The sequence below is a fragment of the Chelonia mydas genome, chromosome 5, assembly GCF_015237465.2.
Source record: "Chelonia mydas isolate rCheMyd1 chromosome 5, rCheMyd1.pri.v2, whole genome shotgun sequence".
NCBI classification, from domain to species: Eukaryota; Metazoa; Chordata; order Testudines; family Cheloniidae; genus Chelonia; species Chelonia mydas.
Window position 1 is genome coordinate 127,085,553 of NC_051245.2, and position 18,048 is coordinate 127,103,600.

The window sequence follows — 18,048 nt, forward strand, 5'->3', positions numbered from 1 at the left end:
CCGATTGCCATGAGTTTTCAAAGATAATGGCCAATGGCTCTGCAATCACATCCGCCAACTCCTTTAGCACTCTCGCATGCAGCGCATCCGGCCCCACGGACTTGTGCTCGTCCAGCTTTTCTAAATAGTCCCAAACCACTTCTTTCTCCACAGAGGGCTGGTCACCTCCTCCCCATGCTGTGCTGCCCAGTGCAGTAGTCTGGGAGCTGACCTTGTTCGTGAAGACAGAGGCAACAAAAGCATTGAGTACATTAGCTTTTTCCACATCCTCTGTCACTAGGTTGCCTCCCTCATTCAGTAAGGGGCCCACACTTTCCTTGACTTTCTTCTTGTTGCTAACATACCTGAAGAAACCCTTCCTGTACTCTTAACATCTCTTGCTAGCTGCAACTCCAGGTGTGATTTGGCCTTCCTGATTTCACTCCTGCATGCCCAAGCAATATTTTTATACTCCTCCCTGGTCATTTGTCCAATCTTCCACTTTTTGTATGCTTCTTTTTTGTGTTTAAGATCAGCAAGGATCTCACTGTTAAGCCAAGCTGGTCGCCTGCCATATTTACTATTCTTTCTACACATCGGGATGGTTTGTCCCTGTAATCTCAATAAGGATTCTTTAAAATACAGCCAGCTCTCCTGGACTCCTTTCCCCCTCATGTTATTCTCCCAGGGCATCCTGCCCATCAGTTCCCTGAGCGAGTGAAAGTCTGCTTTTCTGAAGTACAGGGTCTGTTTTCTGCTGCTCTCCTTTCTTCCCTGTGTCAGAATCCTGAACTCGACCATCTCATGGTCTCTGCCTCCCAGGTTCCCATCCACTTTTGCTTCCCCTACTAATTCTTCCCGGTTTGTGGGCAGCAGGTCAAGAAGAGCTCTGCCCCTAGTTGGTTCCTCCAGCACTTGCACCAGGAAATTGTCCCCTACGCTTTCCAAAAACTTCCTGGATTGTCTGTGCACCACTGTATTGCTCTCCCAGCAGAAATCATGGTGATTGAAGTCTCCCATGAGAACCAGGGCCTGCGATCTAGTAAGTTCCGTGAGTTGCCGGAAGAAAGCCTCGTCCACCTCATCCCCCTGGTCCGGTGGTCTACAGCAGACTCCCACCACGATATCACCCTTGTTGCTCATGCTTCTAAACTTAATCCAGAGACACTCAGGTTTTTCTGCAGTTTCATGCCTGAGCTCTGAGCTGTCATACTGCTCCCTTACATACAGTGCAACTCCCCCACCTTTTCTGCCCTGCCTGTCCTTCCTGAACAGTTTATAACCATCCATGACTGTACTCCAGTCATGTGAGTTATCCACCAAGTCTCTGTTATTCCAATCACATCATAATTCCTTGACTGTGCCAGGACTTCCAGTTCTCCCTGCTTGTTTCCCAGGCTTCTTGCATTTGTGTATAGGCGCTTGAGATAACTCGCTGTTTGTCCTGCTTTCTTAGTATGAGGCAGGAGCCCTTCCCTTTCATGCTCTCCTTCTCATGCTTTCCTCCCAGTATCCCACGTCCCCACTTACCTTAGGGCTTTGGTCTCCTTCCCCCAGTGAACCTAGTTTAAAGCCCTCCTCACTAGGTTAGCCAGCCTGCTTGCAAAGATGCTCTTCCCTCTCTTTGTTAGGTGGAGCCCGTCTCTGCCAGAACTCCTCCTTCTTGGAACACCGTCCCATGGTCAAAGAATCCAAAGCCTTCTCTCCGACACCACCTGCGTAGCCATTCGTTGACTTCCACGATTCGACGGTCTCTACCCAGGCCTTTTCCTTCCACGGGGAGGATGGACGAGAAACCACTTGTGCCTCAAACTCCTTTATCCTTCTTCCCAGAGACACGTAGTCCGCAGTGATCCGCTCAAGGTCATTCTTGGCAGTATCATTGGTGCCCACGTGGAGAAGCAGGAAGGGGTAGCGATCCGAGGGCTTGATGAGTCTCTGCTGTCTCTCCGTCACATCGTGAATCCTAGTTCCTGGCAAGCAGCAGACTTCTCGGTTTTACCAGTCAGGGTGGCAGATAGATGACTCAGTCCCCCTGAGGAGAGAGTCCCTGACCACTACTACCCGCCTCCTCCTCTTGGGAGCGGTGGTCGTGAAACCCCCATCTGTAGGACAGTGCATCTCATGTCTTCCAATCGGCGGAGTCTCCTTCTATTCCCTTCCCTCAGATGTATCATCTAGTCCACTCTCCGCATTAGTACCTGTGGAGAGAACATGAAAACGGTTACTTACCTGTATCTGCATTGCTGGTACATGGACACTCCCCTTTCTTCTTCTGGAGGTCACATGCTGCCAAATTTCTTCACCGTCCTCCTGTCCCCGCTGTGCAGCCTGCTCTGAATCTTCAGAACATTGTGTCCGTAGAAGCATATCCTGACATCTGTCCAGGAAATCTTCAGTTTCTCTTATGCAATGCAGGGTTGATACTTGTTCCTCCAGACCTTGAACATTCTCTTCCAGTATGGAGACCAGCTTGCACTTTGTACAGACAAAGTCGCTTCTGTCCTGTGGAAGAAAGACAAACATGGCACATCCAGTGCAGGTCACAACAGCTGAACATTCACCATCCATATTACTTTCCTTCTACGAGCTTCCTCAGGAGTTGTAGTGACTACTCAGAGAAGCCGGCAAGATGTAAGCCTCAGTGGGCTCTCCCCAGGCGAACTCCCTCTGTTAGCCGCTCTGCTATTCGCCACTCAGCTGGTTCGCAGCTGACCGGCTTTTTATAACAGTCAGGCCCACTCAAGGCTCATCTGGAACAAAGCACTCCCAATTCACACTTTTCAAACAACCAATCAAGCACATGGTCAAACTGTCCCCACAACAGACACTCAGATACTCACCAACACAGCCTCCTTAATGCAGCCCTTAGTGTACCTCCTCTCAGACAGCTCCCAGGCAAACTCCCTCTGTTAGCCGCTCTGCTGTTAGCCGCTCAGCTGGTTCGCAATGTTATCCTTGCTTAGCGTACTAGGTTGCTGCTGTCAGATTATTCATGAATGTTGCATTCATCTCACTTCAAGAAAAAATCACGGATTATTTATTTTGAAAAATAATGCAATATTTGGAATTACATGAACTGGGCAGATGGAGAGCTGTAAGATTAGACATGTAAGATTAGAAGATAGGTTGTCTCAAAATTCAACCTTTCCCATCTGTAATAGGGAGATTTATCTCCTAAGTGACCAAAAGCTAATACTTCACTTTTAATTGTACAGTAAGTGTTGGTGAATGGATAGAACGAAAGTTCAGCTGACCCGTTGCTGGGGGGGGGTTGCAATGTGCTCATGGCATAAGACAACTGGAAATTACTTCCCTCTCCTGTCCCAAGAGCCAGGAGGAAAATATGACTTGGGGGGAGTGTCCCTGAGGACCAGTGCCTTCAGGTGCTACTCATGAGTAAGGCTGCCATTTAGTAATGGAGAATCATAGAATATCAGGGTTGGAAGGGACCTCAGGAGGTCATCTAGTCCAACCCCCTGCTCAAAGCAGGACCGATCCCCAATTAAATCAGAATCTGTGACTTCCAAAGACCTCTGTGACTTCAGCCAGCGCCGGCTGGGAGCTGAAGGGTCCCCGGCTGCCGCAGGAGGTAGAGAGGACCCCCGCAGCTCAGAGCTGTCAGCAGAAGGGGGCCCTGGAGTTCCAAGACCCCATGGGTGGTGGGGGCCCCTGAAGTTCCCAGCCCATCGGCAGCTATCAAGGCTTCCCATTTTGTCAGGGATATTTTTAATAAAAATCAGGGGTAGGTCATGGGTTTCTGTGAATTTTTCATTGTTGCCCGTGACCTGTCTGTAACTTTTACTAAAAATATCCTTGACAAAATCTTAGCCTTAGTCATGGGGCAAAAAAGCTTACACATTGCCCCTTGCTAAGGTCTGTGCTAATCTATCACTTTATCATTTCTGTTACAAAATTTGAAATTGCTATCAGAAGACAACGCCACATTAAGATATGATTGCTCTCTATAAATATATCAGAGGGTTAAATAACGGAGAGGGAGAGGAATTATTTAAGCTCAGTACCAATGTGGACAGAAGAACAAATGGATATAAACTGGTCATTGGGAAGTTTAGACTTGAAATTAGACGAAGGTTTCTAACCATCAGAGGAGTGAAGTTTTGGAATAGCCTTCCAAGGGAAGCAGTGGAGGCAAAAGACCTATCTGGCTTTAAGATTAGACTCGATAAGTTTATGGAGGAGTTGGTATGATGGGATAATATGATTTTGGCAATTAATTGATCTTTAAATATTCATGGTAAATAGGCCCAATGACCTGTGATGGGATGTTAGATGGGGTGGGATCTGAGTTACTACAGAAAATTCTTTCTTGGGTATCTGGCTGGTGAATCTTGCCCATATGCTCAGGATTTAGCTGATCACCATATTTGGGGTCGGGAAGGAATTTTCCTCCAGGGCAGATTGGAAGAGGCCCTGGAGGTTTTTCGCCTTCCTCTGTAGCATGGGGCACGGGTCATTTGCTGGAGGATTCTCTGCTCCGTGAAGACTTTAAATCATGATTTGAGGACTTCAGTAGCTCAGACATAGGTGAGAGGTTTTTCGCAGGAGTTGGTGGATGAGATTCTGTGGTCTGTGTTGTGCAGGAGGTCGGACTAGATGATCATAATGGTCCCTTCTGACCTTAATATCTATGAATCTATGAATTAACAGTACAATTGCTCTGAGCATCCTGAACAAACTAATTTTACTCAGTTTTGCTTTTAATTTAATATTCAAGGAGAGGAAAAAGTTTGGACCTCTTGGGTGGAACATCTGCTATGAATTTAATGACAGTGATAGAGAATGTGCCTTACTGAACCTAAATCTTTACTGCCAAGAAGGAAAGATACCCTGGGATGCCCTAACTTACATAACAGGTACAGTGCTCAGATATTTTATTTTAACAGCTCCAGTATTAGCAGTTATCTACTTCTAGCATTCCTCAGTAAACACAAGATATGACTAAGCTATATAGCTACGTGCAACAACTTAGCAGGTCTAAGTTGATTATTTGTATAGGGCCATATTATGCTTTTACTTATAACCGTGGAATCCTACTGAAGTCAATACAATTATATGGGTTCTGTAATCAATCTTCACCTTTTATGGCATTTTAAAGTCGGAGTCAGGGTAAGGCACTAGATAAGTGCATGTCTACACTGGAATGGACAGTGTAATTTCTGTCTTGGGTGGTCATAGCCACTCTAGCTCTGATTGAGTTAGTGCACTAAAAATAGAAGTGTAGACACAACAGTGTGAGCATCGGGATGGGCTAGCTGTCCTGCGTATGGTCTAGTCTAAAACCCTAGGTACCCTCGCCAATCCCTCTGCTTGTGCTGCTACATGCACACTTATATTTTTAGCATACCAGCTCGATCAGAGCTAGCATGGGTATGTCTCCCTGAGGTGGAAATTACACCTCCAGCTCCAGGTTAGACATACCCATTCAAATGCTATCTAACAGACTGGCATCAAGAGCATAGGCCAAACAGCAAAGACCTGTGTGGTTTTGAAAAGTCCTAAGCTATGTCCATCCTGCAAAGTTTCTGTTTGGAAGGATCTCCTGACTGGAGAAAATTAGCAGCCTTCTAACTTGATGACCCGAGCATATAAATCTCAGCATTCAGAGCTATTGTGGACACGTAGGAGCATCAAGTTATGACCCCTCCAATGGAAACCTGATATCAAAGTGGCAATATCCAAACAGCTGCTTAATTACCCATAGCAATAAGATAATCATCATGCAGATTATATCTAGTTTACTCCTTGAGCAAGAAGAAAAGAAAATTGTCAGCTCTCACTTTACAGAGTCAAATATAAGTGATTTAAAAATTCTTCAGCAACTGTGGAGAGACTGATAAAGCTAATCTAACCATTAGTAATCACCATTGTATAGGATAGCAAACCAAAGCCTTTGTTCAAAAGCAGTTCTTTATACTTTAATAAATCTTTTCAGGAACACACAGGGGCCTGATTCATCACAGTGTAACTCCAGCTTCTGAGTGTAACTACATTGATTTCAGTGCAGTAACAACAGTGTAAAACTGGTGTAAAATAGTAATGGGTATGCACTTCCTTCTGAAAGTAAAACAGCTTGGAACTCCAAGCTCATTGCATTCTGTACTGGTACCATGCAGTCAGCACTGACCCAAGAATAGAGATTATTATAATTTCTGGGTTTTGACAGCAAGAATTTAAGGTAATTTTTCTTCACAATTCCAGTAATGTTCCTCTTTGCTTTGCTGCTTAGCTCTGCTAAGTAGATTTTAGTTTACATAATTAGTTAGACAGGAAACAAAAATGGTAGTTTTATGATAAAAATAATTAAAGTGATTTATGAAGGAATAAAAAGTCTTCCAAAGAGTACAGTAAAAAAAAAAATAGAAACACATTCACAGTGGTTTAGGCAAAACATATCTGATCCCTTATTCTAAGATGTCCTTCTAGATTACCCCTGAAATGTGAAAATGCTTTTCACATATCTATTTCATGGTGGTTTATAATTTTTTACTTAATATTTCCTTTATCACAAACCCTGTAATTTGGTTGTAGTATTCCACAGTGTTAGAATTGCTTTTATAGTAGTTACTTCACAAGATAGGTATGTGAATATAACAGTTAAGCGTCTCTCTTTGCCTAGTTTCAGAGTGGTAGCCATGTTAGTCTGTATCAGCAAAAACAACGAGGAGTCCTTGTGGCACCTTAGAGACTAACAAATTTATTTGGGTTTAGCCCATGAAAGCCTATGCCCAAATAAATGTGTTAGTTTCTAAGGTGCCACAAGGACTCCTCATTCTCTTTGCCTAGTTTTACATTTTTCCCATTAGTTACCTGTACTATACAGCAAAAAATGCTTTTCCAATGTAAATGAAAAATAGGCCCCGTTATTCTGTTCTATGTTTTGTCAAGTTGAAGATTAAAACTACTGTAAATTCTCTAAAAAAGAAAAGGAGTACTTGTGGAACCTTAGAGACTAACAAATTTATTTGAGCATAAGTGTCACGGAGTCCCCGGGCGATGCTCTGGAACTGCTCCCCATGAAGCCAGTCAGGACTCTGGGGCAGTCGCCTTCCGGTGAGCAGCCTGTCTGCAGGGCACAAAGCTCACCCAGCTTCCACCTTCCTGGGTCTGACCTCGGAGCATTCAGCATCCTCTGCCCCTCCGTGTGCTGCCCACAGCGAGTCTGCTTAGGCGGGGCTCCTGGGGAAGCCAGAGGGTCCTGCACCCCAACTTCGCAGTCAGACGGGACTCTCAGCCAGCCAGTAAAACAGAGGTTTATTAGACGACAGGAACATGGTCTAAAACAGAGCTTGCAGGTGCAGAGAACAGGACCCCTCAGCTGGGTCCATTTTGGAGGGCAGTGAGCCAGACAACCACGTCTGCACTTCACTCCATGTCCTAGCCAGCCCCAAACTGAAACTCCCTCCAGCCCCTCCTCCTCTGGGCTTTGTTCCTTTCCCGGGCCAGGAGGTCACCTGATTCCTTTGTTCTCCAACCCCTTAGCTCTCACCTTGCAGGGGGGAAGGGCCCAGGCCATCAGTTGCCAGGAAACAGGGTGTCGGCCATCCTCTGTGTCCAGACCCCTGCACACACCTGCCCTCTAGGGCTCTGCAGTGATCATACACCCTTACCCCACCCCCTAGATACTTAAGAACTGCATAGGGGAAAATGAGGCACCCCCACAATATTCGGAGGAAACATTAAGAACAGTCCCACTTCGTCACAATAAGCTTTCGTGAGCTACAGCTCACTTCATCCACGAAATGATCATCATCACGAAAGCTTATGCTCAGATAGTTTTGTTACAGTCTCTAAGGTGCCACAAGTACTCCTTTTCTTTTTGCAAATACAGACTAACACGGCTGCTACTCTGAAACCTGTAAATTCTCTGAGATGAATACAAGTGCTTTCAAGCTTGCCTGCTAAGTGAAGCCCTTTCTGTGGCACAAATTGCGTCTGAAAGTATTCTATCAGTTTGCGTTGTAAAGATTTGTTCATTCATCCATGTATATTAAATGCTTGTTTACAGCAAATTGATTTTACTTCAGCATCAGCCTCATGGACGTTACTTCAAAGTTGTATTGGACCCAATTCCCATTATCTTAAAATTACCTTTGGTTCACTTTGTGAACATTTATTTAGTATATTTTTAAGGAGGATGTATGCAGTGTAGTTGTAGCTGTGTCAGTCCCTGGATATTAGAGGGACAAGGTAGGTGAGGTAATATCTTTTATTGGACCAACTTCTGTTAAGGAGGATGGATATTTGAACACTGGTTCTTCTGGTTTTTGTTTGTTTGTTTGTTTGTTTCCTGCATGCAGAATGAAATGCTGCCGGAGTTCAAGTTTCAGACCTATGAGCAAAGTCTCTCCTGCTCCATTTCTCCTCCCCCTTACTCTGCCCCTTCCTTCTTCTTTTTTTTTTATCAAGCATAACTTAACTTTAAATGGCCAGGTTTCCTTGCACTTCTGTGTTGTTTTTTTTAAAGCACGTCTCCTAAAACACCTGAAGAAAAAGCATGGTACATGCTGTTAAATGTCTGAAGAGCTGTTCAGATTTGTCTTAGGAGAACTGATCAATTCAGAAACACATCATCCCTATTTATCTCCCTTCACCATAAATGTCTGGTCCTGAAAGCCTCAAACTCAACTATTGCTAGGGGAATCAAATGAATTGCCAGTGCATATACAGCTGTGGAAAACTGACTGCACATGGTATTCTGAGCAGAAAAGGCCTAGGACACTAAAAATAAAGTCTGCAAAGCTGCCTCTTGCTCATGCATTAACACCCCTATAAAGCTCTCCATGCTTGGTCTTCATTCCTTTGCAGCACAGTCCATCAGCAGGAAGCTGCTCCAAGCACTGCTCCTAAAATAGATTAATTCTATCAAATTTCTGAAAGGGGAACCTTCTTTTTGTCCTCCTTATCTCTTCCTCCCTGAGAACTTTTCCTTATTTCTTGCTGTGTTGCCAGTGTCTCAATTTAAGGTAAAGGCCAGGTTGCAGGATGGAATATTGATTACAGTGCCAATGCAAGCTCATAGGAGGCCATAAGCAGGAACATTTTCGTGGGCCCTTCACCCATGCTCAACACATACTAATAATTAATAGGAAACCCCCTTGAGCTGCTCAGGGCCCTAAGCAATTGCTTAGTCTGCTTATGCCTAGCACCAGCTCTGCCTAATGACTCCTCCCCTAATTTGCCCCACAACGTGAAAGTTCTTTCGGTCTCCCTATGATGGCCTCTTTTCAGATCCCTGTATGTAGTTAGATACTGTTGAATATATTACTCTAATGAGATTATATATAGAAGGCAGTGTTTCTGTATAGCTTTGAAAGTACTAAGATGGTGTGAGTGTAGTGTCCCAGCCGTCTAGCTCCATGGACAAGTCTGAGCTGCCATTCAAATGTCTGAGATTAGGGCAGAAGTCAGTCCCAGAAAGGAGATTGTCAGACAACACATTTTCTGTTACCACATTAAGGGCCAAAGTTTCCCGATTCAAAATGGATCATGAAAATTGTGTGTACCATTGTATGTGTATTTTGCATATGCAGTTACTCCAGTTACACAGCAAATTGAGTGACTGTGCATGCAGATGGTTAATTAGGCACATAAGATGCAGCTACCCAGTTTACATAGAATCATAGAGCTAGAAGGTACCTCGAGAGGTCATCTCATGGCAGGACTAAGTATTATCTAGACCATTCCTGACAGGTGTTTGTCTAACCTGCTCTTAAAAATCTCCAGTTATGGAGATACTACAATCTCCCTAGGCAATTTATTCCAGTGCTTAACCACCCTGACAGTTAGGAAGTTTTTCCTAATGTCTAACCTCAGCCTCCCTTGCTGCAATTTAAGCACATTGCTTCTTGTCCTATCCTCAGAGGTTAAGAAAAACAATTTTTCTTCCTCCTCCTTGTAACAACATTTTACATACCTGAAAACTGTTTTCATGTCCCCTTCAGTCTTCTCCTTTTCAGACTAAACAAACCCAACTTTTTCAATCTTCCCTCATAGGTCATGTTTTCCAGACCTTTAATCATTTTTGTCGCTCTTCTCTGGACTCTCTCCAATTTGTCAACATCCTTCCTGAAATATGACACCCAGAACTGGTCACAATATTCTAGTTGAGGCCAAATCAGTGCGGAGTAGAGAGGAAGAATTACTTCTCATGTCTTGCTTACAACACTCCTGCTAATACATCCCAGAAGGATGTTTGCTTTTTTTGCAACAGCATTATTGTTGACTCTTATTTAGCTTGTGGTCCACTATGACCCCCAGATCCCTTCCTGCTGTACTCATTCCTAGGCAGTCATTTCCCATTTTGTATGTGTGCAACTGATTGTTCCTTCCTAAATGGAGTACTTTGAATTTGTCCTTGTTGAATTTCATCCTATATACTTAAGACCATTTCTCCAGTTTGTCCAGATCATTTTGAATTATAATCCTATCCTCCAAAGGACTTGCAACCCCTCCCAGCTTGGTATTGTCCGCAAACTTTGTAAGTGTACTCTCTATGCCATTATCTAAATCATTGATGAAGATATTGAACAGAACCGGACCCAGTACTGATCCCTGCAGGACCCCACTCATTATGCCCTTCCAGCATGACTGTGAACCACTGATAACTACTCTCTGGGAATGGTTTTCCAACCAGTTTTTTACCCACCTTACAGTAGCTGCATCTAGGTTGCATTTCCCTAGTTTGTTTATGAGAAGGTCATGAGAGACAGTATCAAAAGCTTACTAAAGTCAAGATATACCACATCTACTGCTTCCCCCCCATCCACAAGGCTTGCTACCCTGTCAAAGAAAGCTATCAGGTTGGTTTGACATGATTTGTTCTTGACAAATCCATGTTGACAATTACTTATCACCTTATTATCTTCTAGATGTTTGCAAATTGATTGCTTAATTATTTGCTCCATTATCTTTCTGGGTACAGAAGCTAAGCTGACTGGTCTGTAATTCCCCAGGTTGTCCTTATTTCCTTTTTTATAGATTGGCACTATATTTGTCCTTTTCCAGTATTCTGGAATCTCTCCTGTCTTCCATGACTTTTCAAAGATATTTGCTAATGGCTCAGATATCTCCTCAGTCAGGTCCTTTAGTATTCTAGGGTGCATTTCATCAGGCCCTGGTGACTTGAAGACATCTAATTTGTCCAAGTAATTTTTAACTTGTTCTTTCCCTATTTTAGTCTCTTCTGATCCTACCTCATTTTCACTGGCATTCACTGTGTTAGATGTCCAATCACCACCAACCTTCTTGGTGAAAACCGAAACAAAGAAGTCATTACGCACCTCTCCGATGTCCACATTTTCTGTTATTATTCCCCTTCCCCCTCATTGAGTAACGGACCTACCCTGTCCTTGGTCTTCCTCTTGCTTCTAATGTATTTGTAGAATGTTTTCTTGTTACCCTTTATATCTCTCGCTAGTTTACATATATAGCTGCAGTAATTACATGCTCAAATTAGACACATAATTGTGTGTGCAACTTGTTTGAAAATCTGATATTTTTTTATTAGTTGACTTAGATGTATTGCAGTGTCAGATTTTATCAATCACTTTAATGAGTAAAAAAAAATCTTTCTGACAGTTAAACACTCTTATTTCCATTAAAGTGACGCACAAAAATCATGCTATCCTGGATTCTAGGAAAGATAAATGTTAAAATTTTAAAAAGTAAAAGCTTTTTAATATGTGAATTGTTATATGACATTGTAATCTGTAAAAATCAAACACTGTTTCAGGTGAAATTACTTATGGAGGGCGAGTTACAGACACCTGGGATCAGAGGTGCCTGCGTACAGTCTTAAAGAGGTTTTTTTCTCCTGAAACATTAGAATATGATTACAAATACTCCGAATCAGGTAAATACAATTAGAATTGTAGAGGATTTCCATTTGGGTTAATGCAAACTGTTTGTCTATCACATTTTTTTATGATTTTGTGTATTTAATTCTGTATTTGTGTTGTAGAAAAATTCTGGTCTTTCTGTGATGGATCTCGCATCAGTCAATGGGGTCTGATTCTCTCTGTGTGTCTAAGAACTGGATAACAAGCTTAGTTAAAGTCTCCCTAGTTTTTTATTGAGAAAAATGTCTCTTGCCCCACAGAGGACATTATTGGTAGTGTATCTCCTTCCATTCCCACAGACAGAAGTCTCTGACTCGGAAGTACATTTTCCAAAAAGAAGCTTTTGGCCCAAATTTTGCAGTATTTGAGAACCTGTGAACCTTGAGGTCTGTTGTGGACTTCCTAAGATTTTCAGGGACTCCGTAGAATGTGGGTCTTCTGTGAAAAGTCACTATGTAAAATGTTAACTTCTTACTCTGATCCTTGCACCTGATTCTCTTCTCACACTATTTTTACACTACACTAGCCCCATTGACGTCCATGGAGTTACTCATGATTTACTCCAGTGTAAATGAAAGGAAAATTAGTCCCACAATATGAATATAGTTATATCTGCTGAATTTAGTGACAAAACTATTTTTGCTTGTATTATATACTTCAGTTAGCACTGCTGAGCCAACACAATTAATGGTAATAATTGTCAATTCTAACTTATAGATCTTAGAACACATTGCAAAGATGAATAAACATTATTATCTCCATTTTACAGATGGGGAAACCGAAGCACAGAGAGGTCAAGGGTGAGATTTGCAAAAGTGCTCAGTCCACGGTTCTCAAAAGGGCTCATCTTAATCTAAACACTTTTTAAAATATGGCGCCCCAAATAGGAACTCATAAGTGGCTCATGGTCACATAGTGAGCCAATGGCAGCACTGGAAATAGAACCCAAGTCTACTGACTTCCTGTCTAGTGCCATATCTAGTGGATGATGCTACCCCCCGTAAGAAAGAGAGAACTGGATTGTATCTAATCCTTCTTGCTCATCAACAGACTTGTTTGCTAAAATCCAATAAATTACAGTTGAGCAAACCCATTGAAGACAATAGGGTTGCCCAGGTGTCATCAAGGGCATAATCTAAAGACAAAAGGCTTGTGCATGTGTAATTGAGGGCAGAATTTGGCCTGCAGAACCTTTATCCTGGGTAATTGTGCGTGAGAACCTACCTTGACTTGCATATTCCAGGGTGAATGGCAGGAACAGCAGATTAGGAAAAAAAACATATTTTTACTTGGGACCTGAGCATATCTGATCTGGAAGTGCCAGAGAGATGACAAGCCTTGAACTCCACTGCTATTTTTACAGAGCCACTTCTCTGATTAGAGCTGTACTTTAAAGTCCTTACCAGAACTGGCCCAGTTAAAGGACTTAGGGGGGCTAAAAGTTTAGCACAACCAGGAAGATTCCAGTATTGCTGTAGGGTTTATAACTCCCAATGTATCCTGCTGATGGTGTTAAATCTTTTTACTCTGGCCATCTTCAGGGAGAAGGGGAGCTCTCTTGCTTCCTATTAAATATTGAAAAGCTGCATAGCACGATGCTCAACAGGTGTTTGAGGTGGATCCCACTGCTACAAGCACTGCACATTGTCAGCATTCTCTGCCTGAAATATGTGGCCAGAGTGTCAAACTAAGAGATGATCAGAGGGACATTTCTCACTAATTTGGGAGCATTTTATACCCCCTTTGCACCGTTGCAAATGACTACACAAGGCACAGTGCAGTGGAGAGTCAAGCCCATCAAGTTTGGATCTCTCCTCCTTGAGCTGGGCTACTCCTAAGATTCCTTTTTTCAGGACTGCTGCACTCACCCCCTCCCCAGAAAGGCTCTTCCACCTCCCTTGTTATCAGTGTGAGACAGTGAACCACCTGTCTCAGTGACTCACCAGAACCCACTTCACCATTTCTGTATCTATTTTTGGTACTTGTATGGCACCCATCATGGTAGCCTCTGAATGCCTGGCAATCGTTAATGTACCTATCTTCCCAGAACCCCTAAGAGACAGGGCAGTGCTATGATCCCCATTGTACAGATAGGGAACAGAGGTACACAGAGGGCAAGTGACTTGCCCAAGGTCACACAGCAACTCTGTGGTGGAGCAAGGACTTGGGCCCAGATCTCCAAAGTCTGAGGCTTGTGCCCTGGCCACTGGACCCTCCTCTGCTCTGTCCTACACACACAACTTCAAACCCTTAATGCCATTTATTCATGTCCCTTTATATGTATTTCCCTGGAAGAATAGGGGGAGCAGAGAAGAGAATTTAATTTCAGTTTATTGAATAGCCATCACAGGCCAGTGACAGATTGCACTTACTTCAGTCCAGCACTTACCATCTCAGCCACACCAGTCTTTCTTTCTTCCAGGCCTGGTAGTTACGCTGTTAACAGATGGCAATTAGTTATGAGTAGTTAGCCCTAGTTGTGTAAGTTGCTGAGTAGCTAGAAGCCTCCAAAGAGGAAAAGCACTGTAATGACCCACCAGAGAGTTGGAAGGCCAGTCAGGAACTAACCTGGGGCTCACTATACCAGTGTGAGTTGCCACTTCAGCTCAGCAGTCAAGCCTGTGAAAGCCGTTTGTTTCTTTTTATTTTAAATAAAGTTTGTTCTGTCTATGGGATATAACAAGCAACATCCCATATCCTGCTCCTGTTTTTACATTGTTTCCTCAGGCAACAAATATCCAGTTGTTTTTCTGTTCCAGAATATAACCTGTTTGCTTCGAAAGTTCTAGTTCCTCTGAAATGCTAAGACACGCTAATGCAAAACATGAAAATGTGAGACTTTTGGCCCTACCTTTGTAAAATTCTGCCTCTAACAATTTTAGAGTGTCAGAATCTGATATATGCCTGTCACTCATAATGAAAAATGTTACCATCCAAATGTATTTTAAAGCATATTCGTATAGATGTTTTGTTGTTTACGTGGTGAATTCCTTTACTTCTTTGAATGTGCTTTCAATAATTTAAGTTTTTCACTAATAATATACAATATATACATTTTGACATTTCCATACATTTTTGCTCATTTATTTCACAATAAAACATTTTAATGTGGAGTCTGTATGTGCATTTCTGTAACAGGTATATATTTTGCCCCTATGGCTGATAGTTTGCAAGATTATAAAGACTATATTGAACATTTTCCTTTGATCGATGACCCAGAAATATTTGGAATGCATGAGAACGCCAATTTGGCTTTCCAGGTTTGTAGGCTTTTCTTAAATACATGTTCTAAATTAATGATATTAAATGAATTATACTATGTAGCTTAAAGGGAGAATTTGATTTAATAATTATAGTTTGTTAAGCAGAAATAACAAGCAGGAATTGCTAGGCAATCCACCCTAATCATTAGATTTATTTTTTCCCATATGTAACTCCCGAATATTTTCTTTAACCAGTTTCCTGTCAAGCTGCTTTTTAATGAAGTGCACCATGATTTATGCTGGACAGTTGTTTATTGACATTGATTCTATCCTTAGTTTTACACAAATCAGCCTCTTCTCATGGGACATTATAATTCCCGATTAGACGGATGAGAGATGTGAAGGAATACTGACAACCTGTTCAGAACACACACATTTATATTTATTAATTTATTATATTTATGCATTTTCCCTGGAGGGACCCAAACAATCTTCCAGAATCCTTAAATACCACCCTCATAGTAGTCTAGGAAAAACAGCATTACACGCATACAAACACTCATTAAAAATAGCTAGATAATGTGGTTGAGATTTTGAAAGCAGACTAGGGGATTTAGACACAGATGGGTGGGACTCAAGTGATCTGGGTTCAGTTTTTGGCTCCACCAAAGAATTGGTGGCCTTAGGCAAGTCACTTAAAATCTGTGTGTCTTTGTTCCCTATCTGTAAAATGGGGATAGCGATACTTCCTTTCTCCCACCCTTAGAATTATCTATTTAATTTAAGAGCTCTCCAGGAGAGAGACTGTCTCTTATGATGTGTATGTACAGCACCTACCACAACAGGGCTTTGATCTTGTTAGGTAGCTTCAAGGTGCTACTATAACATAATGATCTTTCATTAATTTAGTGGAAGTTAAGTGTCTAAGTCCCCTAGACTGCTTTGAAAATCTCAACTACACACTCTCTCTTCCACACACAATACACCATTGAAAAGCAATATCTTTTGTCTGTCATAAGCACTGAATTAGAAAAACATCCACTTTTGCTTGTAGTATAATATTAATTCTAAAAACTAGACTAATGTAGCAATAAGCTTACGGCCCAGCACCATAAAAGCAAAAGACTGTCATACCACCTAAAAAAACAGAAGATAAACTACACATTATCTAATAAACTTTGGTCCTAGGGGTTTGAAGCAGGGATTTTATAACTTCCAATACTAAGATAATTAAAAACATTAAAATTTTAACTCAACTCCCTTAACTTTATAGTCTCATTCAGTATATACTGCAGTAAGTTTAATGAACTAATTTAGAAACATCCTGAGAAAAAAATGCCCATTTCACACTTTTCTGTAGAAAGCAGCAAAAATTAATGTTACTTTTAGATAAGTCAGTGGGGAAAATATTAACAAATCTTTTTTATCTAATTTTAAATGTTTATACTGAATTCCAGCAGCATCAAAGGTCTGGAATTCAGTGCAGTGGAATGGATGCATTTTATAAGAGAGAGGTTGAGAAAAATGATACCCATTATGATAAATATATAACACACTCAATGATCATGGGGACTTATTTCTTATGGTAACAATAGCTGGTCAAAAAAGCCACCTAAAACAGAGCAAAGGTCTATTTACAGATTTCAATTACATTTTCAAGTAAATTCAAGAATGAAAATATCATGAACAAATGATAAAATTTTCCTTGGAAGTAATTGGTTCTGAATATAAACACCTAAAAAAAAAAGAGAGAGAGATTAAAATATTTAAGTAATAACTTGTGATGGCAAATTTTTAAAAGTACACGGCTTTTCTGTTTTTCTCTTTGCAGCGTAAAGAGACTAGCACTTTAATCACAACAATACTTGAGGTTCAGCCAAGATCAACTGCACAAGGATCAGGAAAAAGCAATGATGAAATTGTTCAAGAGCTTGTTAGCACTATCTTGACAAAACTGTCTGGTAGGATAGTGTTGTTAATGTGTTTTTGTCAATATTACTGCATATATATAATGGTATTTGGGAAAAATATGTTTGTTTTGTTTTGTTTGTTGATAAAGAACCTTTTGCTTAATTCCTTATCTAGGAAAAGTGTTATCACTGGAGGTATATGGTGGTATCAGACATGAATGTATCTCCACACTGAAACAATAAACATACATGTAACTACATGTAAACAGAACTTGTTAAAATGGATCAAAAATATACTGTACTTTAAATGATAAAAGGGGAAAAACTAACAATTCATAATTAACCTATAGCATTTGCTTCATACGGGGGAGATTTTCACAGGGACAAGGCATGGTTAGGCACCTAACAATCATTTGTGCCTTTGAAAATCATGCCCCAAAGTGTTTACTGAGACAGAAAACATACTAGAATTCAAAACATTTTGTATGGATAATCAAAATATCCAGATTTACACTAGCTAGAATATACATTTATAGAGGATAACAACTTTTATGCTTCAGAATGTAAAACGATCAACAGCTGTGTGGGGTTAAAACTACACTGTCATCATAGCTATGTTATTGCACAGTGATAATGGTTTATGTCTTCCTTTAAAGCATCTGATAGTGGCCATTACTGGAGACAGGATATTTGACTAGATAGAGCAGAGAGAGACCAGTGGTCTGATCCAGTATGGCATATCCTGCTAGTTGTGTGTGGTATATAGACACAGTGGGGAAGACATCCCCAGAGAAGGGTGGTGATTCAGGTGCTTAAATCCTGTAAAAGTCAATGGACTTTAAGTATGTGCTTTAAAGTAAAGCACACGCTTACGTGTTTTCCTGATTTTTCTTAGTCAAAAAGATCTCTTCCTTAATGTTTATTTGTGAGTGTGAGAGGACGGCCTATAAAATGAGAACAGAAACAGAAAATATTCTCAGCTTGGGGCTAAACCCAGTGCTGTATGGCCTGGCTGTGGAGACCTGCCTTCCCAAAGGCATTCTCCCTTTTCCATTTTCTAAACAGCCACTCTTAAATATCTTCCCTCCGGCACCT

The 18,048-nt window shown here is 41.5% G+C and overlaps 2 protein-coding genes across 2 annotated transcripts in view; one reads left to right on the forward strand and one right to left on the reverse strand.

The window, feature by feature from the left end:
• The window catches only part of DNAH6 (dynein axonemal heavy chain 6), a 187,537-nt gene that overhangs the window by 154,185 nt on the left and 15,304 nt on the right, over positions 1 to 18,048 (forward strand). Inside the window, exons 68-71 of the mRNA XM_043547288.1 lie at positions 4,718 to 4,856; positions 11,735 to 11,854; positions 14,979 to 15,100; positions 16,875 to 17,004. Of these exons, the coding sequence (XP_043403223.1) occupies positions 4,718 to 4,856; positions 11,735 to 11,854; positions 14,979 to 15,100; positions 16,875 to 17,004 (511 nt within the window). The remainder of the gene's footprint in view (positions 1 to 4,717; positions 4,857 to 11,734; positions 11,855 to 14,978; positions 15,101 to 16,874; positions 17,005 to 18,048) is intronic.
• Positions 15,466 to 18,048, reverse strand: part of LOC102942875 (neuronal acetylcholine receptor subunit alpha-7) — a 144,316-nt gene continuing 141,733 nt past the window's right edge. The window contains exon 11 of the mRNA XM_043547285.1: positions 15,466 to 16,778. Coding sequence (XP_043403220.1) covers positions 16,699 to 16,778 — 80 coding nt within the window. The 3' untranslated portion in view covers positions 15,466 to 16,698. The remainder of the gene's footprint in view (positions 16,779 to 18,048) is intronic.